The sequence below is a fragment of the Labrus bergylta genome, chromosome 2 (assembly GCF_963930695.1).
Source record: "Labrus bergylta chromosome 2, fLabBer1.1, whole genome shotgun sequence".
Lineage (NCBI taxonomy): Eukaryota > Metazoa > Chordata > Actinopteri > Labriformes > Labridae > Labrus > Labrus bergylta.
Window position 1 is genome coordinate 9,693,407 of NC_089196.1, and position 19,217 is coordinate 9,712,623.

Sequence of the window (19,217 nt, forward strand, 5' to 3'; positions counted from 1 at the left end):
ATGATATAATTATTGTAATATTTAGAGTATTTGAGGGGAAACAAACAAGATCATAGATTACATGCTTTTCTTGTCCTGGAATGACTTTCATCTTGAGGCACCAAGTCCACTTACATGGACAGAGCTTTTTTGTCAAAAACCGAACGCACAGTGGGAGCTTCCCAACTCCATGTATCCATTATTTATCTTATAGTGCTGTTCTTGCTAACACATGGCAATCAAATGGGAAGTGTGAGTAGGGTGATTTATTGTTTTAACTGTACTCTACTACTACCACAGAGAAGAAGTCCAGAAAGATTTATGCTTAGCATCGGCCTGTGAATGCCGTGACATTATCTCCCTAATAGTTAATTGTAGCTGTACCGCAGCATTCTTTGCGCTCATACAGAAGAGACATATCCACTTTATCACACACTGATAAAATCGTATCTTCTACAGGGATGCCTGTGTAAAGAAAGGATCAGGGGCATTATAAGAATATAATTGTTTGTTTGCATAGACATTTAACTGAATTCATTGAAGTTTGGAGAGCTAACATAGTCAGCTTTTGTGATTTCTGAGAAGATACTCGAGGCAACATAGAAAAACAAAGTTGCTGTTTGATTTGTTATCCCTCTAAAAAAAGCAAAAATCTCCCTCATGTTGCTTTATTCTTCTAGCAATTTCATACATAGGCTCTTAGTCCACTAAATTATTTCACTATTAATTACATTATCAATGCAGTCTCTACATGGATTTCAAGCATTGTGTGCTGAATAAAGTGTGAAACCACGTCCTTGTTAGTTTCAGCTTGTGATCATTGTTCCTCTTGTCAGCACACTTTCAATATCCTGTAAGTTATTTTCAGGAGGAGTTTACTAGCTGCCATGTGACAGTTTGATGACCAATGCAACTATGGTTATGACGTGTAAAGTTTAATCTTCCTGGAGTTATTTCCTGCTGTGGCTTTGAAAAATATGCACGTAAAAGTACTGATGACTTTGTTTCTTTTATAGACAACAGTTGCTGATGGTAGACACACAGATGTTTTTACATGCTCTCCTCAGGTTAAAGTGACATGTTTTGTTGCTGTCATCCTGATGTGTGTATTTAGGTCAAAGACAGAGGGCCGGAGGCTACGCGTAGATTCTTCAACTGGTTCTACTGGTGCATCAACTTAGGAGCCATTCTATCTCTGGGATGTGTGGCCTACATCCAGCAGAACATAAGTTTTACGACCGGCTACATCATTCCCACTGTGTGCCTCGGGATCTCCTTCCTGGTCTTCCTCCTCGGCCGAACTGTCTTCATCACCAAGCCTGCTGATGGCAGCGCCTTCACAGATATGTTCAAGATCCTGGGCTATGCCTGCTGTTACCAGAGAAAGAAGGAGGCTAACCATCTCCGGTGAGAGTGGCTTGTCTCCTCTGTGTGTCAGTTATTGCAGAGCATTTCATTTAGTGATGGTGAAAAAAACAACATCAAATTGTGTTACTAGGCAATAAAAGTTGTGAAATCATTCCCTGAAGAACAAACAGCATACTCACAATAGCTGTTGGGTAGCAAACCATTCATCAATCTCAATGGGCTTCTTCTAACAGTGCAGCAAGTCTTTTTGTTCTTTGCAAAGTTTAGAGGGATGGTGACTCTGATCCTGTGTTTAAAACAGCAAGGTGTTGTTGGTAGAACTTAATGCTAAAGCCTCCTTTCATCCCTCGGTATAATTTCTTTTTTTCCCCCCTGGTGGTTCATGCATTCATCTTCAGTCCCTGTGGTGAAAAGTTACACTGAAGTGCTTTTACTCGACTTTGAACCATAGTAACACAATCGCTGCAGAAACTTGACACTTAATATTTGAAGTTGGTCGATCCTGCAGCCTTTCAAGCATTTCTTATTAAGACATTTCCTCCAGAGACGGGGATTATAGGCTTTTTGTTCCTATCTCTAGAAGTGCTTTTATTCAAAGGTAATGTTCACAAAAAAGACTGCTTAAGTCACCATTAAAGAGTTTAAATGTAGCAGATATATAAATATATACTATTCATGACTGTTGTTTCAAATGTTCTTGTGTTGTTCTTGATTCTTTTCATTCCTCAAAGGAGCAAGCCATCTCTACTAGACAATGCCAAAGTGACTTACGGAGGAAAGTTTCCCGAGGAGAAAGTGGAGGAGGTGAAAGTCCTGTTGAAAATCCTTCCAGTATTCTTAGCCCTGATCCCTTACTGGACTGTGTACTTCCAGGTAAGATCAGTATGCTCCAAGATCAAACAATATTTATGAGTCTTTTTACAAAAACTATTATGAAGAAATTGAGTTGGGAATATAAGCCTTTCAGGTGAAAATGTTCACACTCGTGTCAACGTGAAGAGGGATGATTTTCTTTTTCTGTATTGATGCTGACTGGTTTTGCACCAAACAACCTTGTGATCATTCAGGGCGAGCTGCACTCACACTAGACATTCTGTACCGTGCCTAAGTACGCTTCACCCCTAAAGTCCAGTTCGTTTGACTTGTGTGAGTATTCCTATCCGTGCTTAAGCATGGTACACTTCCATAGCCCTGGCACTCTTGGAAGAGGTGTACTTCCACTTTTGGAACAGTTCATGCATGAGCACGGATAAACAACGTGGACATGCTTCCATTATTGAGATATCTCGGAGTGCTATAGTTGTAAGTGACTCAAGATAAGCCACAAAGTCAGTAAAGTAGCAATCATATTCTCTGTGTTGCTCTCCTACGTGCGGACACAGATTCGACCAAGCATGCTTATTTTTTATTTTTTGATATCAAGATTAAGAATTTAAAATGTGAATATATAAATTATGTTTCATGATTTAAACCCATTATGCATAAAGACATTTATGTTGTTCTTAGTACTTTGCATTCCTTTGATTTCCTTTGATGCAACTTTCATATTTTCAAAGCAGGGCCTTTACTTGTAACAGAGTGTTTCCACAGTGATGTAGCCTATTTCTGCTTTATCTAAAGCAAAACAAACCCGAGTACCTCTTCACTCACTGTACCAAAGTGCTGGTAATAGGCTAAAAGTCATACAAGGGCTGTCTTGTAAATTAAGCATGCTTCATGATCACGTGCATGTGTTGTATTATGACCTTGTGTACAAGAGGTAACCGCGCTCAGGCCCGGTTAGTCCTTGAGCAGTGTGAGTGCAGGCTTAAGCACGGTACGGGGAAACTTTGCAGAGTGTGAGTGCACCCCCTAAATCATGCTGAGACTCTATTGTTCTTATTGTGTCGCAGATGCAGACGACATACATCCTGCAGAGCCTCCATCTGAAGATTCCTGATAGTGCATCAAACGTCACAGCTGACTCTCACAAGGTAAGCTTACATAGAGATCATCTCAGTCCAAATACCTCTTTCATGTTTAATTGAAGATGGACTGTGTGGTCTTCTGGGTTGTGGCAGAACCGTTAACAGAAGAGTGGGTGAAAGTGTCCACATTTTATATTCATTTCATTTAAATTTTCATTTCTTCAAATCTCCATTAGCCGTGGTTTAAGCCACAGCTATTCTTCCTGGAGTCCACCCAAACTTTGTGAACTATAGGCTGCAAAATCATATTACATCGATAACCTCAACAGCAAATGTTTCACATTTTCTGTAGTCTGCTTCTTCATATTTGTTGTGAAAGTGAACTAAAGAAGCTAGTTCTGAGTCATATTATGTTACAAACCAATGTGCAAGAATAATAACAGCTGTAGATTTGTTATGGTTTACCAGTGCCATACCTTCAAACTGAACATGAGGAGTGTGTTCTCTCTCTGCCATCTGTGCCAATATGATGTACATGACGCTGTGACGCATTGACACAGATTTTATTTTTTATTTTGAGTGGGTTGTGTGTTTGTGCTTGTGGATGTTGGACCCACAGAGTGGGATATTACAGACCAGATATTGCCTCCCTCTTATCCCACTGGAGGTAGTCAATCAGAGGGGGCGAAGTCCATCAGAACAGAATGTTAATTATGTATCATAACTCCATATTCTGGGACTATAGGCTCAACTCTCTAAGCCACTTTCCTCACTACTTCTTTAACTGAGCTGAGGTGTTATTGGAAGCTGATTGCCCAGTCTCAGTTTAACTTACACAAATGGCAAGGCTGAATCTGTGTTCATGTAGTAAATCGAGGTAGAAATAAACACTTTCCGGACACAGTTTTCAGATTATATGTCTTGCCCCGAGCTATCTGCGACTGAGCCAAAAATAACAGCAGTGTGGTGACATCTGCCGCCTGGCCCTGTGATTTGTTGTTTACAACAAATCGGAAGAAACTGCTGTATAATTCCATTGAGTTTGGTGATCTAACATGCCTGCACATAAGTAGTTTGAACTAGATTTGTCACTGTTGAAACTGAAGTAGTCAGTAGGTCACTGACACACAATGGTAAGCAACAGCTGGAGGCAGCAGCAAGGGTTGGTAAAGCCTCTGGGATTAAGTCTGAACTTCACAGACTATCTCATAGATTAGCAACCTGGCTGTTATTGCACCTCTCAGCAGTGCCTCCAAATGATTCTACCTGACGAGTGTTGTATCTTCATCTCACTCTGACACATTGTGTGTTATGTTCTGGCATGTTGTGAACATTGAAACCTCGTCAATAACTTCACCAGACAATGACACATCGACATTTAAAGTTAGGAAACTGATGAAAGTGGAATAAGAAGAAAAATATGTAGTTTAAGCAAGTTCTGTTTTTGAACAGGGAAGCTTGAGGTGACAGTGATGTGTGAGCGGACTTCATGGAAATGTGAAGTGAAACCCTTACATGTTAACTACACAACCTGACCATGTGTTGTATAAATGACACATTAATAATGACACAGTATCTTATGTATATTCAATAAATAGACATTGTAACTATGTGACACTGTCAGACTCTCTGCTATAGTCTTGTTTTTTCACCTCCACTGTTTTAACTAAGTTTTATAACTATGTTGGAATTTTTTTTCCTCACTTCACACACTATCTCATATCTTCTTAAAAAAAAAAAAAAAAAACAGAACTAAGCCCTTTTCTGCTACCAGCCTTGACACTTCTCTACATCAAAAGGGAAGTGAGATTAGATGCCTCTGTGAATGCTCCCTCACCTCACCTGACACATTTTTATGGCTTAGCTGAACAAATACAAACTCTTGAAGGAAACACGGCCCATGCCCTTATTAATAACTTGAAGTTTGAGGCAGTATTGACTGTGTGGTAACTGAGTATGATTAGATTAGGGTTCTAGGAGGATTACTTCACTGTGGTTGTGGCCTGTTTTTAAGTCTCCATGAATGTACAGTATTTTGATTCGTAGTGGTGTAAAGGAGATTTCTAAGGCGTTGTACTTCTCGTTTCCTTTTGGAAATTAATGCTATATTTAATCAATGCTCATTGTACCTTACTTTTACTACTAATAAAGAAGATGTCACCTTGTGTCCTTTAAGTACAAAACAAAGTGAACACACAGCCTAAAGAGAACATATTCCTAAGTGATACAAATTTAAGTAGACATTTGTTCTCACAGTCTTTCTTTTCACTAATATTATGATTCACAAAGAGTTACACGGTCAAATTGCATCACAGTTAAAGGCCAATTCCCAATAACCCCCCATTTTAATGGATTTATTAAAACGCAAAAAACTTGTTTTGTCTTCTCCCTTTCTCCGTTTTCTACTATCTCCTGAGTTTCCAGCCTGGCATTCACACTTTAGTTTACAATATATATTCAGTACACACTTTATTTATATTGTCCATTCGGTGAATAAGAAAAAGCAGTACATTTTGCCCACTACAAACTTGGGCCTGCAGAGACACCTCCATCATTCATGCCTGACTTAACTTTTGCATCGGAGTCTCACTGAGGGTTTGCTCATTTTGAATATGAGAATGCACAAACAAGGGAGGGAAACGCTCTCTAAGGAGCTGCATATAGATTACCAGCAGTTACTCCAAGAAATGGAAATTCAGTTTGACAGTATATGATGCTATCAGAAGTGTTAAACCAGGGACACATCAGGATCTCAGATGGCATTTTAAATTTGAATTGCAAAAAACATTCCCAGCAGTTACCGTCCTTTATTGCTCACTCAGTGAGAGATTGCTTGAGTGTGTAATACTCTGCATACTAACAGTGGATTTTCTCTCTGATTGATATATCTTCTGGTGTGTTTGCACAGTACAAGAAGTCCATTCATAGTTACACTTCATGTTAATATTATATTTGAACTGAGAACTTCTCTTTTGAATTCAGCCTTGTTCACTTTGTCTTGTGCACCTTCAACACAATTAAAAGGAATAACAGTAATACTACTACTTCTCAAGAAAAAACAACACATCTACTACTAACATCCTTCCTAATTATTCATTTATTTGTCTGCATACTTTCTTTAATGTGAATCAAATGCATATTCTTCATTTCATTATGTTTCCTTTTGACCACCGGGGGGTGCTAAAGTAATACCAAGCTTTAAGTACACACACTCACTCACAAGCACACAAACACTTGGTGAACTGTGCAGGAATGCACTGACATTCTCTGTACTCTTCATGCTTTGTTGCTTTTAGCACAGTTTCACCTTACCTTTCTCCTCTGGACCCCCCTCAGATGACGTTCCGCTTCCCGGCCGCCTGGCTCACCATGTTTGATGCAGTGCTCATCCTGATGCTGATACCCCTTAAGGACAAAGTGGTGGACCCCATCCTGAAACGGCGCGGCCTGCTGCCTTCTCCTTTAAAGAGGATCGCAGTGGGGATGTTCTTTGTCATGTGGTCGGCTGTGGCAGCAGGTGAGTGCACAACATGCCAGTCCCGTCTATACTGTCACATGAAGCAGGCATGATGAAAAACAACAACACAGTAAGCACGTCTGCTGAATGCAACATGCGATTTATGCTTCCAACACAGCTCTAGTAGTGCCACAAAGACAATTGTTTTTTCATTTAATACTAAGTACTGTTTTGGGGGACTTTTGAAACATTTTTATCGATATGACAGTTCCACACCAGCAGTTCTAAAAATTGGCAGACTATATTGGCACATTTTTGCTGAAGCATTTTTTGATGTATGATAAACAGGTATTTGGCATATCCATTTTTAAAATAATTGTCGCCTCAACTGTGTCCCTTTGTATGGGACGCAGCAGATGGCCTGTCACAGATGTATTGATTGGCCCTCAATCAAACATCACTTTCCTCCTGGCGAGGAGGAAAAAAGCAGCAGAGGTTTATTCTTTTTTCGCCCTGTAGAGCACAGGGGGAGCTGTGGCTTCTCTCGTTTTGGGAATGAGTGACTGCACCCGCATGCAGCAGCACTGCTCAGTCCTATTCACCCCCAGCCTGTGGATTATTTTGGAAATAAAGTCCCGGCCAGGCCTGTCAGCGGGTGCTGCTGCATTGATACATTCAGGCTTGAGTGTTTTGAGGGAGACAAGCCTGGAGGCAGGAAGAAAGCAAATCAGTTACACTCCTGAGAATCAATGCACATTATATTTTCCCCAACCAATGCCCCCTCTCCTGTCTCAGAGGCACAATACATTCACCACATGGAATATGAAGAATATATTCTGTCATTAGTGACCTTTCAGGTATTTACTGGTGTGCTTCATCCTGATTGTCACTTGACTGTTAAACATGCAGTGGATCAAACTCGAGAACAATAGGCTCGCGATGATTTCATTAGTTGTGAGTCAATTAAATATGTTGTGTATACAAATTAAGATAAAGATAAATTAGTGACTTGTTCATTGTTTCAAGTGATTTAATTAAGCGATATTTAAGTCAAGAACAAATAGATGCTCCATTTATTTCCATAATATTGTTAAAGTAGAAAAAACAATGAGATATTATTAACCTGTTGCCTGTAGTCAAATAAGATCCTACACTCTGAATGTGTCATGTTCTCATCTGCATAAAAGAGTTATGACAGCAGCAAAGGCCAAATGGTCAACGGACTAATAGGTCAAAAGATTGAATTATAAAAATCGTATAGAAAGTATAACATTTCTGAATATATCAGAATCTGGACATGTAAATATAAATGGCTACAAAGCAAAGAGTTCGACTTTTTATCATCGCTTTGTTCTTAGAACTTGAATGAACAGCTAAGAACAAGGACAAGAAACAGAACAAGTGAAGGATAAGAAAATACGGGACTTTTAATTCAAAGGGTTTGAATAAAAAATGTGATTAAGTGCTGAATTGAATCTATAGACCGTTCGTAGATTGAAAGGAACATCAGAACATGGGTGCACTTGACTGAACTCCTGGCCCGGTGCTGTACTTTAAATTGACATGGTGAAGAAGAAATGAGAAAGTTTGTTGAGAGAGGAGTTTTTGGATGTTCTAGTCTGAGTGTTATTTAAGCCTGACTTAGCCCATCAGACGCTTCCTTTTCAATCAGCAGTGAGACGAGGTAAAAGGTCTATTTACCAAATCTAATGCGTCTAATGTATTCGGTTTAAAGGGAAATTTTCTTTTCAGAGGACATGAGCAATCCTAGACGGCAAGGTGCTCGAGCTTGTTCATTTCTGATGTTCAATAGCTATTCAGGTATTTACTTTTCCATTTGGCTTCTTGAAAGAAAGTGCAATCCTTGCATTTGAATTCAGGGAAAATAAATTCTGAAGATTGCAGCAAGCAATTTTGGGTCCTGGGAGTGGAAAGAAAGGTTTACGATGGAGGAGTGGTGTGAGCATTGGTCACAGAACAGTAGGTAAACACACAGCTTGTGTGCGACACAGTTCTGATCTGAATTTAAGGGTTAAATCAGACGACCGGATGAAATCTGCACTGTAATTTACTTGGAAAAGAAAAAAAAGAGTGAAGATACAGGTTTAATAATGTGTCTTTATTTAACATCCAGGAATATTTTGCCGTAGCCTGGCATTGCCATGCTTCACATCTATTCAGTTACATGCATTGACTCCTCTGAGCTGCCATACACTCTTGTCACATCTAAAATTACATTTCCCTCATCTGGCTCTTTATGTGTCCTCAGTGCTTTTCTGCATCTGTCCACTGGCTGAAATCATGTCGAGCTCACAGACTGACAGATGGACAGATGTGAAAGAGCGAGTTTGGCATCTCCTGCCCACAGTACAGCTAGTCCAACACATTGCATTGTCAGCCTGCCTCCCTGCGTCCACAACATTGGCCGAGCCTCTGCTGTTCAGAGTTAGAATCACTTTCATCTCCGTGTGCCAAAAAATGTGCCTGAATTGTCATGATGACATTGGTGCGGCGATATTTCACAGGGTTTCGTCGCGCTCGCTGACACACATGACACAGGGACGGCTGGACCTCCCATGCAGTGCAAAGGGACAGCAGAAGACATGCTGTCAAGCCGACTGTGGGCTGTTTCTGATCCTTTTTTATTTGTGTTCCACACTCTCAGACTTCAGCCACATACCACGGCAAGCTCTGAAAAGCTGCTCTGACATTGCAGTTGAAGAGTTTTTTTTTTAGCATGTTTCATCACGTTCTGCTAACTTTGTGTACTAATCTGCTTTGGTTAAAGCTCAATGGATTTTGCAGCGTCCAAAACTATCTGTCTTTTTTTTCTTCTTTTTTTTTTTTTCAAAAGCTGGGGCAGAGTTGCAAGGGATCACAGAGGGCTGTTGGATGTGTGATATTTAGTAAGGGGGGGAGGGGGAGCAGCAAAGTGTGTTCATAGTGTAAGACTTGCTCTGGGCGGCCCTGTGGCCTGAGATGGACGCCTGGTATTATAGGATAGCCGGATTACAAGGCTACAACTCCTCTCAAACACAGCATTAAGTGTAGTTATGATAGGAGGCTGTCTCTGGGTGTTATCTGGAAATAGCCGCTGGTTACATGATAATAGCTATCGAATAAAGCTTCTAGAAGGCGGCAGCTCTTGATGACAACTGCTTGGCTCTTATTATTGAACTGTCTGCACTGATCCATTGCTAACTGCCATATTATAGAAGCATGCGGATGTGATCTTAATGCAGTGGTGGGCCTAAAAGTAGCTAGAAGCTTAATGACCTGTCACTGAGTCCTCTAACTCTGGCAGTGTTTGGCATGTTGTTAGTGTTGTGGACTGCAGGGTCATACTCAAATGAGCAATCTTCATCCTGACTGATATGTCCAAGCCTTTAGATTGACACCATGCGCTATTTGCATTTTTCTAGTTCTGCGTGCGTGCGTGCGTGTGTTTCAGGACTATGCTTTCTCTCAGCTTTATTTGCTAATTAGCATTTTTTCATCTCTTCCTTCAGGTATTTTGGAGACCAAACGTCTGGAGATCGTCAAATCAAATGGTACCATTGACCAGGTGCTTGGCAACGTTATCTACTACGCTGCAGATTTACCCATATGGTGGCAAATCCCTCAGTATGTCCTGATTGGAATCAGCGAAGTCTTTGCCAGCATTGCAGGTACAGTCGTTTGACCTCTCCTGTGTCTCATTTTGCTCTGCGGTCAAGCAGCCGTGATGATTCACACTAACAGTAAATACAGTGTCCCCCTGAGATGAGCCTCATTGTTTGAAGCGCTCTGATGCACCTTCACACTCAACACGCTGAATAGATGATGTCTAAAAAACATTTATGCCCATTTCTCATAGCAGGGTGCGATGAAGACTAATGTGTAAACCCCTCTTTGTACAGTTTGTTTGATTCATTGCCAGTCTGCAGCATTGTAATGTGTTCATGGGTTGTATTCCAGAGTAAATAGAACAATAGGTCGATCGATAATTGATTATCTCGATCCTCTCGCACAGATGCAAGACATTGTTCTGTAATGGGACAATTTATAAATAAGGTGTGGATAGAGTAACCTTTTGAAATTGAAATTATGATGAAAGCTGCGTCTGAGCCAGAGAGCCGCCTTATATTAGCTCTCTTCCTCTGCCCATTTGTCTAAACAGCTACAGAAGCTAGCTAATGAGACAGATAAATAAACCTATCTTCTCCATGTACTGTACCACGGGTGTCTGCTGGCTTAGTCACAGTTGGCAACAGAGTTAAAAACATAAACTTTTCACCTCTATGTTTATTCACCTGGTGTGTTGACATTTACCACTGTACATTTAAATACATTCACGCATACAAAACAGTGATCACAGAGAATGTTCTGTCCCCTCTACACCACAATATCACACTCCAGAGAGATAATACAGAATGTGACATGCACTGTATTGCAAGTTGAACTCCTAATTATCCAATTAGCATGCTGACACACTGTTCATAGGGACATAATACACTTGAATAGACAGGAAATGATGGTGTGTTTAATTATCAGTGCGGCTCATTGAGGGTGCTGACAGTTACACTGTCGTGTAGACCAAAGAGGCAGAAAATGAGTTTGAAACATCCTTAAAGAATACTTTGCATCAACCTCCACAAGAAGAGGCATCTTACAGCACTCTGTAACTCTGATGACCAGAGCAACAATGTGATGGGGTTTTGCTTATACTCCAACATTATGCTATCGTTTCCATGATTATCAACTTGCTCCATTGAACACAACGGACAAGGACAAAATGATAAAAAGGGTAAAAAAAAGTTTCTGCAACACGATTTGATTAATCTTGTTACAGATTTTTCTGTTTGGCAGCAGACTAAAAACCTTGGGACTTAGTTATTGAAATGTTTTTTGTTTTTTTTTTAAACCTAAGAAGCTTTCCTAATAGCTAAGGTCTTTGTGAACATATGTATTTTTCAATCCTTGGACAGAAAACAGGAGAATTTCATAGGCGATATTACAATGCTAAGAATTTCACAATTACAGCACTCGGACCAACTTTTCTCACAATGTGACCCCAGGTCTGATTTAAATTCCAACATGTATTACGGTTGCAGCACAGGCATTTCTTTTCCAGTGAAAACAATTCCTAGACACACGCAGATCATCGTGAGGCCACCCATAATCCTTCTCTGGAAATAATAGCCAAGTTTTCTTCCCCTGGAAAAATAAACTCTCTTACTTAAACAGAAAATTGTTAAAAAGAAAAGCATGGAAACAAAAGCAGGTTAGATGAGGTCACACTGGAACTGACAGCTGCTAACAACTTTTGGTATCTGCTGATAAATTGCCACGTTATTTTGTGCAGCCTGACCTAAACAAGAAATCCCATTTCATTAAGAGTTATAAGAAGTGGGACAATATTTCCTTGCTAATGCGAAATGTGACAAAGTGAGAAATTGCTCTAATGTTTCATCCAATTGCGGCTGCAACATTTTAGAATGGAAATAAGAAAAACAATATTCTGTTTATGAAGAGAGGGGAGTTTGTTTCTGTGAATGTTAGAAAGATCACTGGATTGAGGCAGCTGTGGCCCACTTTAATGCAGCTAAGCAGAAATGTGCCCTGTAAGTGTTTATCTCTCTGTTCTGTGTCTATTTAGCTTTGTGTCGTTTTTCTTTTATTTATGTCTTTGTCTACAGTAATGGCCTCAGGCCTCAATTATCTCAGAGCTTTGAGTTTGGTAAGGCCTGTAGCTATGACTGAGTCATTCTCCCATTACTACGGGTCATGTTGTTGGGCTCTTCCGCATAGCTCTCACTTAATATCTGTATCAAGATTGAAGATTGAACCATTAATATTTAAGACGTATTTTTTGGAGAATTATCTTGCCGACCGAGTCCCTGCAGGATTAGAATACATCCACATAAATTCAAATCTATCGTCTTTAAATAAAAATCTATACTAAAAATACAAAAATGTGTTTTATAAGCGTTGCTATTATAAAGCCCTTGGACAGAGCTCCTTAAAGCTTCACTAAAACACTGGATTTCAGGGTTCCTATGAAAGTCAAATCCAGGCATAACAAAGCTATAGGGATCCTTAAAATAAACTTACTCTCTCCCCTTCCTCCATACCATCCCACAGGGCTTACCTCAAGGAAAATTGGCTGACAGAATTGTGACATATGTCTGGTTAGGAGGAATATTTCCCCTTAGTCTCCTTCTGTTTGAATAAATCTGTTTCAAACCTCCGGTGCCATCAGACTCCCCTCACTGCAATCCTCAGTCTTGTAACACGAGGGGTAATTCTGAGCTGAAGTATGTCTGCTTTCAGGCACTAAGAATATGCAAAAATGTTGCAAAATTATACCCTACAGTATTTTTAATTATGTATTGCACTTTTGAAAATGTTAAAGGCCTATGTTATGTTTTTTAAGACAGGAAAATATCCCCTACGATGATGCCTCAGAGAGGGGAAATATGCACATGCACATTTTGAATTCCTTGCATTTATTTCCTTTTTTTTTCCTCAAATCAGCCTTTCGATCATGAAAGGTCAAACTTGTTTGTGCCTGCCTAGTGAAATCCAAGGATGTCATTTTGATTGTCTCCAGTGTTATTGTTGGTACAACAATGTTTGACGACATGGCACAGCAGTTAGATTTAATATAATGTAATGTTAGGTTCGTCTGCACTGTTCCCTTTACTGTGCTGAGGCATATCTCAGTATCCACACCAACCTTTGCGACTCCCTGTGATATGTATAGCTATTGACCGGTGTTTGTTGCTATCAAAAGGTTAGCTAAGTAAATAAACAAAAATATTGTTGTGAACCTCTGGAAAGGTCGTTCATATTTTTCGGCTGAGTAATAACCTCAGGCTTGTCACGCTCAGATCGCATTCCTTTTTCCCCCCCAACAGAACTAACGCAGGTATCTGTAAAGAAAGTGTTCATCACATTAAAGTGTTCAATGTCCCCCTCCAAGGAAAGTCTTAAACGGCGAACATCTTTAACTGCAGCTTTCTAATCTCTCCTGACAGATGTAGCTATAGGGCCTCATTTGAAAAAATCACATGTTTGAGGTGCCATGAAATTATCAATGTCAGCTTGCAGCCAAACGGATCTTTAGGCACAGAAAGAAAAAAAAAACTCATATTTGATGTGGTTTTTTTCCCCCAACTCATCTCTCTTTCTTTTAGGTCTTTTGCCCATTTTCTCTCTCCTTTTATTTTCTTCAAGACACAGTAAACACTGAGTGATGTGTCTCCCAGAAATAACAGTTTTTTTTTTTTTTTGGAACCCACTTCTCAGCATAGTTGAAACCCAACAATGACACCACAGACCAGTGTCGCCACGGAAAATTAGCTGTCAGGCAGCTGCTGAGGGAGCCTTTTGGTCTCACATATAATACACTGAAAGGGAAACAGTCACAGTCAACAAAGCCAGTCATGTTTCATTGATGTCAGGGACAGCTTTTATATCCAGGTACATAGTCTCACCTTGTCTTTTCATTTTCCTAGACTGGACAGTATGTATTCAGGTAAAAAGTATGACTAAATACCTAAATGCTTGAGTCACCTGCTTCATTATGCTATCAGTGTGAATGCAAGCTCTGAAGGTTATCTTTTATATATGTGCAACAGAAATTATTTCCACTTTATTATACACCGCATCTTTTACACAAATTCAACAAATATCTGTCTTTTTATTGTCTCTGTGTAGGTTTGGAGTTTGCCTATTCTGCAGCTCCCAAGTCCATGCAGAGTGCCATCATGGGGCTCTTCTTCTTCTTCTCTGGGATCGGCTCCTTCGTGGGCTCCGGCTTGTTGGCTATTGTCTCCATAAAGGAAATTGGCTGGATGTCATCCCACAAAGACTTTGGTAAGAGAAAATGATCCTCATACACTTATATTATGCACAGTCGTAGCATAATGTGAAAGGTGTCACTCATAGGGATGAAGGGATGAATTCAGAGAGAATTTTCTAATTTCATACACTCTTTGCTCTCAGCCTGACTGAGAACTTTAGCGTCTTTCAGCACATTGTCATGGTTTTCTACTCTGCAACTTGAGTCTTTCAGTTCAGTCAAACCACTTTCATAGCATCATTTCGAGCCCTGCATGCAGCTGTTTTGTGTTTAGTATAACAGCTCTCAAACACCACTGGCAAACGTTAACTCTGCACCAAAATAAGTTATCAGCTTTCCGCTGAACTAAGTTGAGCACTTCGCAGCTAAGGAGCCAGATATTTCAGAGATGGTAGAGAAAAAGCAGAGCTGAATGATAGATCGAATATAAGGTCCTTGTAATAGAGCATTAAGTAAGGTCTTTTACCTGCTTTTGGTAACATAACAATGAGTATGGTCTTTTACCTGCTCTTTTGTAATATAAAAAAAAACAAAGAATAAGGTCTTTTACCTGCTCTCGAGATAACACTTGTTATGAGTTGAAGCTATACAAATAAAGATTGATTGATTGATATATATATAATCACCAGATGATAACAAACATAATGAATCTAAATGTGGTCAGATGAAGCTGTTAGATGTGTAAATAGCCAAATGTTTTCTGAAAGGATTGCTTATTCACTTTAAAGGTGAGAATATGTTGGTTATTTTTCTTCCTGCTGCAAAAAAGAACAAATCACAAATAGCAGAATCAAACCTTTTTTTGTTTTTGTTTGATGAATCATCTCTTTATAGCACTTTGATCATAATACTGACATTCTCCTGAGTGAGGAGATCTAAATAAACATTACTGACCTTGTGCAGCTGTATATGGATTATTACACAATGGGGTTGGACTCCAGTCTGTGTTTCTGACCCTTCAGCCATTTGACATTTCATCATGTTGACTTCAGTCTCAGTCCGACTTGAGCTTGAAGAGTGATGCTATGATAAGTCGGGCACAGAGGTGACAGATCACTCAGTTTTGTTCAGGGCTGTCCATAATCCTCCCGTATTGAGCATCACAGTTGTTGAGCCTGCTGTTAGGTGCATGTAGGGAACACTATTGAGTTTGCATATTGACTGTATATAAGGTCTCTTAGAAATAAAATTGCTGGTATTGATTCAGGTACAGAATGCATTTTCCAGGACATACTTTAAGATTTTTTTATTGCGTGTTCTGATTTAAAAAACACTTAAAGAGTTTGCAGATTAGATGTGGGGGAGGGGGGAGGGCACCCTGTGCAGCTCTCTTGTTTTAAGAGTGTTCAACATAATAAATAGACATGTCAGACTAACGACAAAGGGTTTGTGTAAATCTGTCCATGGGGTAGAATGAATAGTGTGGTGATGGCAGCAGATGGATGGGCTCCCCAGCGTGAGGAGGCTCCCAGCCCAGATGCACTTTTCCCTGAGCATGCTGTAAATAAGCCAACACTGTAAATTGTTTACCCACAAACACCTAATAGCTCATTAATACAGTGTGCCGACAGGTAGGGAGGTACTTTTGATGATGTTAGCACTCGAAGATGCTTGGCACGCGTCATAAATCCATCCTTTGCTCAGCCTTGCATCACTTGAGAGGCAGTTAAACTAGAGTCGGATTGCCTGTAAGACTTCTCTTTGCTTTGCAGAGCAAGTCCTTTTAAAGGTGAGCTGCAGAAATGGAACAAAACATCCTCCTGGCCATTGATGAAAGACACATGGCACAAAGCTTGGGCATTAACTACAGTCAGGAATCATGCAGTTTGTTTTTATGGCTGTTTTTCACAGTTTGTTGGATGTTAGCTTCTTTCACATCTCATGGCTCTCTAGGTGGAAGGGATTCAACTTATTCCCATGGCTGCGGGCAAAATGGTGTGCAGTAAACAGCATCCTGGGTGAGCCTTGCTAAGTTGAACTGAGCTTTACGGGCCTGAAGACAGATGAGCAACATTAATCACTGGCTGGGGGTCTGATTACATAGGCCTCCTTCTCTTAAGTAAAGCTGTCCCTGGAGCGTTACATGGAGATGGCAGCGCATGTCTGGCATCACACTGGTGGATGTGTAGCTCTCCTGTCGTGCTGTAGCTCCACCTCTACCTGCCCCGTTCGCCCTTTCCTAATGTTAGTCAGCTCTGGTTGAAGTGTCACATAGAGTTCATTGAGTCTGTCCCTCATGAAAGTAATACCAGCTGCTTCAGAAAGTACAAATCTCAAATTCTTAGTTTGGCGGATGCATTACATTGGTAATGCATCTAATACTCCATGTGAAAACGAATACTACGAGTCCCACTGTGGAAGGAGGAGATCAATGTATAACTTGCCCCTCTAACCTGTAAACTTAAATGGCAGCGAATGTAGGGCAAAATGAATCCTTCATGTTGTGAAACTTTTGGTATTTCAACAGTGATTTAAAAGTAGGGGCCCATAATCACAGTTGTTATTTTATAAGTATGTCCTTTTGTATTAATTTGAATGATGGCTAGCTAATGCTAATGGTCCTAATAAGACAGGAACTTTTATTTCCAATCGCAACTACACTGTGGCTTTATGTCATAACTATATAGTGTCATCTATTTGCTCATTTCAGTCTTTATGTTTTGGATATTTGCTGCTCTAATTAGTCCTTATGAGTAGTAGTTCCATATGAAATTGCTATGGTATGAACATGATGTTTATGAGCAGTAACTGAGCTGTTGACAGAGTTATTCATCATTCAAAATATTGTGTTGTTGCAGCTATTACAGAACTTCAAGTCCTGCTGACTTCAAACAACAACATGAAAACATCCGTAAATAAAAAAAGGGTAGTAACGTTTATTTTTGTTCATGTAAAAAGAACATTACCAAGACCAGCTGATTCCTCCTAGTTTTAATGCCAGCTCTTCTCTTGCTCTTTGAGGTAACTGTCTCTGTGAGTTCATTATTTTCCCATTTAGCATCTCGGAGTGAATGAACATGTGTGTCTGAGGCCGTGCAGTATTTTATTTTACAGTATTTCAGCCACATCTGTTTCTCAAACTTAAATAATGGTGAGCTCTAGTGTTGAAACTATTGATCCTTGAAAATCCCACGCCTCATCGTTCCCCCCTGTGGTTACATCTGGTGGAGTGGTCATTCATCACACTCTTTTATTTGGTATATTTATTGCCATGGTTCAACACCATCTCCTCCGTTCCTGTCAGAGATAGCATGGAGGCTTTTTAAACTCCTGAGCCAAGTCAATTAAAGAGCAACCTTTTCTTTCGATATCTGCAATCTTCTTTAATCACAAGAAAGTTGTTTTCTCTTTCTAGAAAAATGTCTGTTTTTGCATTTCATTACCTACACCTTTTTGTAAGATAAATGACTCATCACTCAAAATGAATGTGTTTTTTTTGTGTGTGTGAGCCTCTGTGGTCACATGGCAGGAAACAGCTTCTTTGGCTGATTCTTTGGCCTGTGTTCAAGTGCTGACTGATCTTATGTCAGATGTCTGAGACGTGTTCAGACATTCAGAGCGAGCTGACCTTCGCACATCCTGTTCATGAAGTGTTGGATCACACTCAGTAAAATGTCAATGTTTTAATGGAAGCTTTTCATGTCAGATTTGGCAAATTTGACATCGACCCTTATTCTGTCTGAAAGGACTCTTTTTGAAGATGTCATTTTTGGTGTTTGTATCAGACATGTCAGAGGCTGCAGACAGAACATTAAATAAGTTAGCATGTTAAGGCTGTTTACTTATCTCCTGCATCAGTCATAAAGTTTTAACGAGCAGGGGGGCTGCTGCAGAAATAAAGTATATTCATAGCAGAAACAAACAGGCATTGATCCCCTGTGAGGTGGAGGATGGCATTGAACACACTGAAGCATAGAAATGTTGGGTCAATGCACTGGAGGTCTGGATCAATTGATCTATTTTCAAACATTAAAGTGATATTGACCCGTTTCACATGGGCTCACATGGTCGGTAGGAACCCACTCGCAGTTAAATTGTCCCACAAGTTGATATCACTCAAATATCACCAGTGGTCTGAATGGATCACATTTGATCCGTGCTTCGTTCAGACCACCCCCTACAGTTTCTGACAGCATGTGATCTACTGATCGATGGACAATTTATTAGCATGGTGTGAAGTTAATGAACTGCTGCTAAATCCCTGTGCAGAGTGAAAATAATGAAGTGTTTAAAGGTCCCATATTATGCTTTTTCTGATTTTATATGCCCTTTAGTGTGTTTTCCAAGTACCCTGTGCATGTTTAGGCACATCTATGTGCAAAAATTCAAAGTCTGCAGAAACGTGGCTTCTCCTACGTCCTCCTGTTAGCTGTAGCATTAGCTGCATGTAACGCTCGGTTCTAGCCCCCCTCAATAAAAATTTGTCAGTGCGGCGTCATTGTCAGTGTGAGATCACTGATCTAAGCCCATTGGCTCGTTGTGGCAAGCCCTGCAGCTCATGTTGAAATTTCCGAGACACGTGCTGAGCAACTGACCAATAACGACAGAGCGTATCGGCAGACCAATCAGAGCAGACTTGGCCCACGTGGGGTCTAACAGTGTGGGCTCAACAGAGTGTAGCTGATGGACTCAGAGCGTAGAGGGAGCAAGGAGGAGCAGT

At 40.2% G+C, this 19,217-nt stretch overlaps 1 protein-coding gene across 1 annotated transcript in view; it reads left to right on the plus strand.

Moving 5' to 3' along the window:
- Window positions 1-19,217, plus strand: part of slc15a4 (solute carrier family 15 member 4) — a 29,911-nt gene that overhangs the window by 2,189 nt on the left and 8,505 nt on the right. Inside the window, exons 3-8 of the mRNA XM_020633044.3 lie at window positions 1,094-1,386; window positions 2,079-2,220; window positions 3,240-3,320; window positions 6,591-6,771; window positions 10,221-10,379; window positions 14,413-14,571. Of these exons, the coding sequence (XP_020488700.1) occupies window positions 1,094-1,386; window positions 2,079-2,220; window positions 3,240-3,320; window positions 6,591-6,771; window positions 10,221-10,379; window positions 14,413-14,571 (1,015 nt within the window). The remainder of the gene's footprint in view (window positions 1-1,093; window positions 1,387-2,078; window positions 2,221-3,239; window positions 3,321-6,590; window positions 6,772-10,220; window positions 10,380-14,412; window positions 14,572-19,217) is intronic.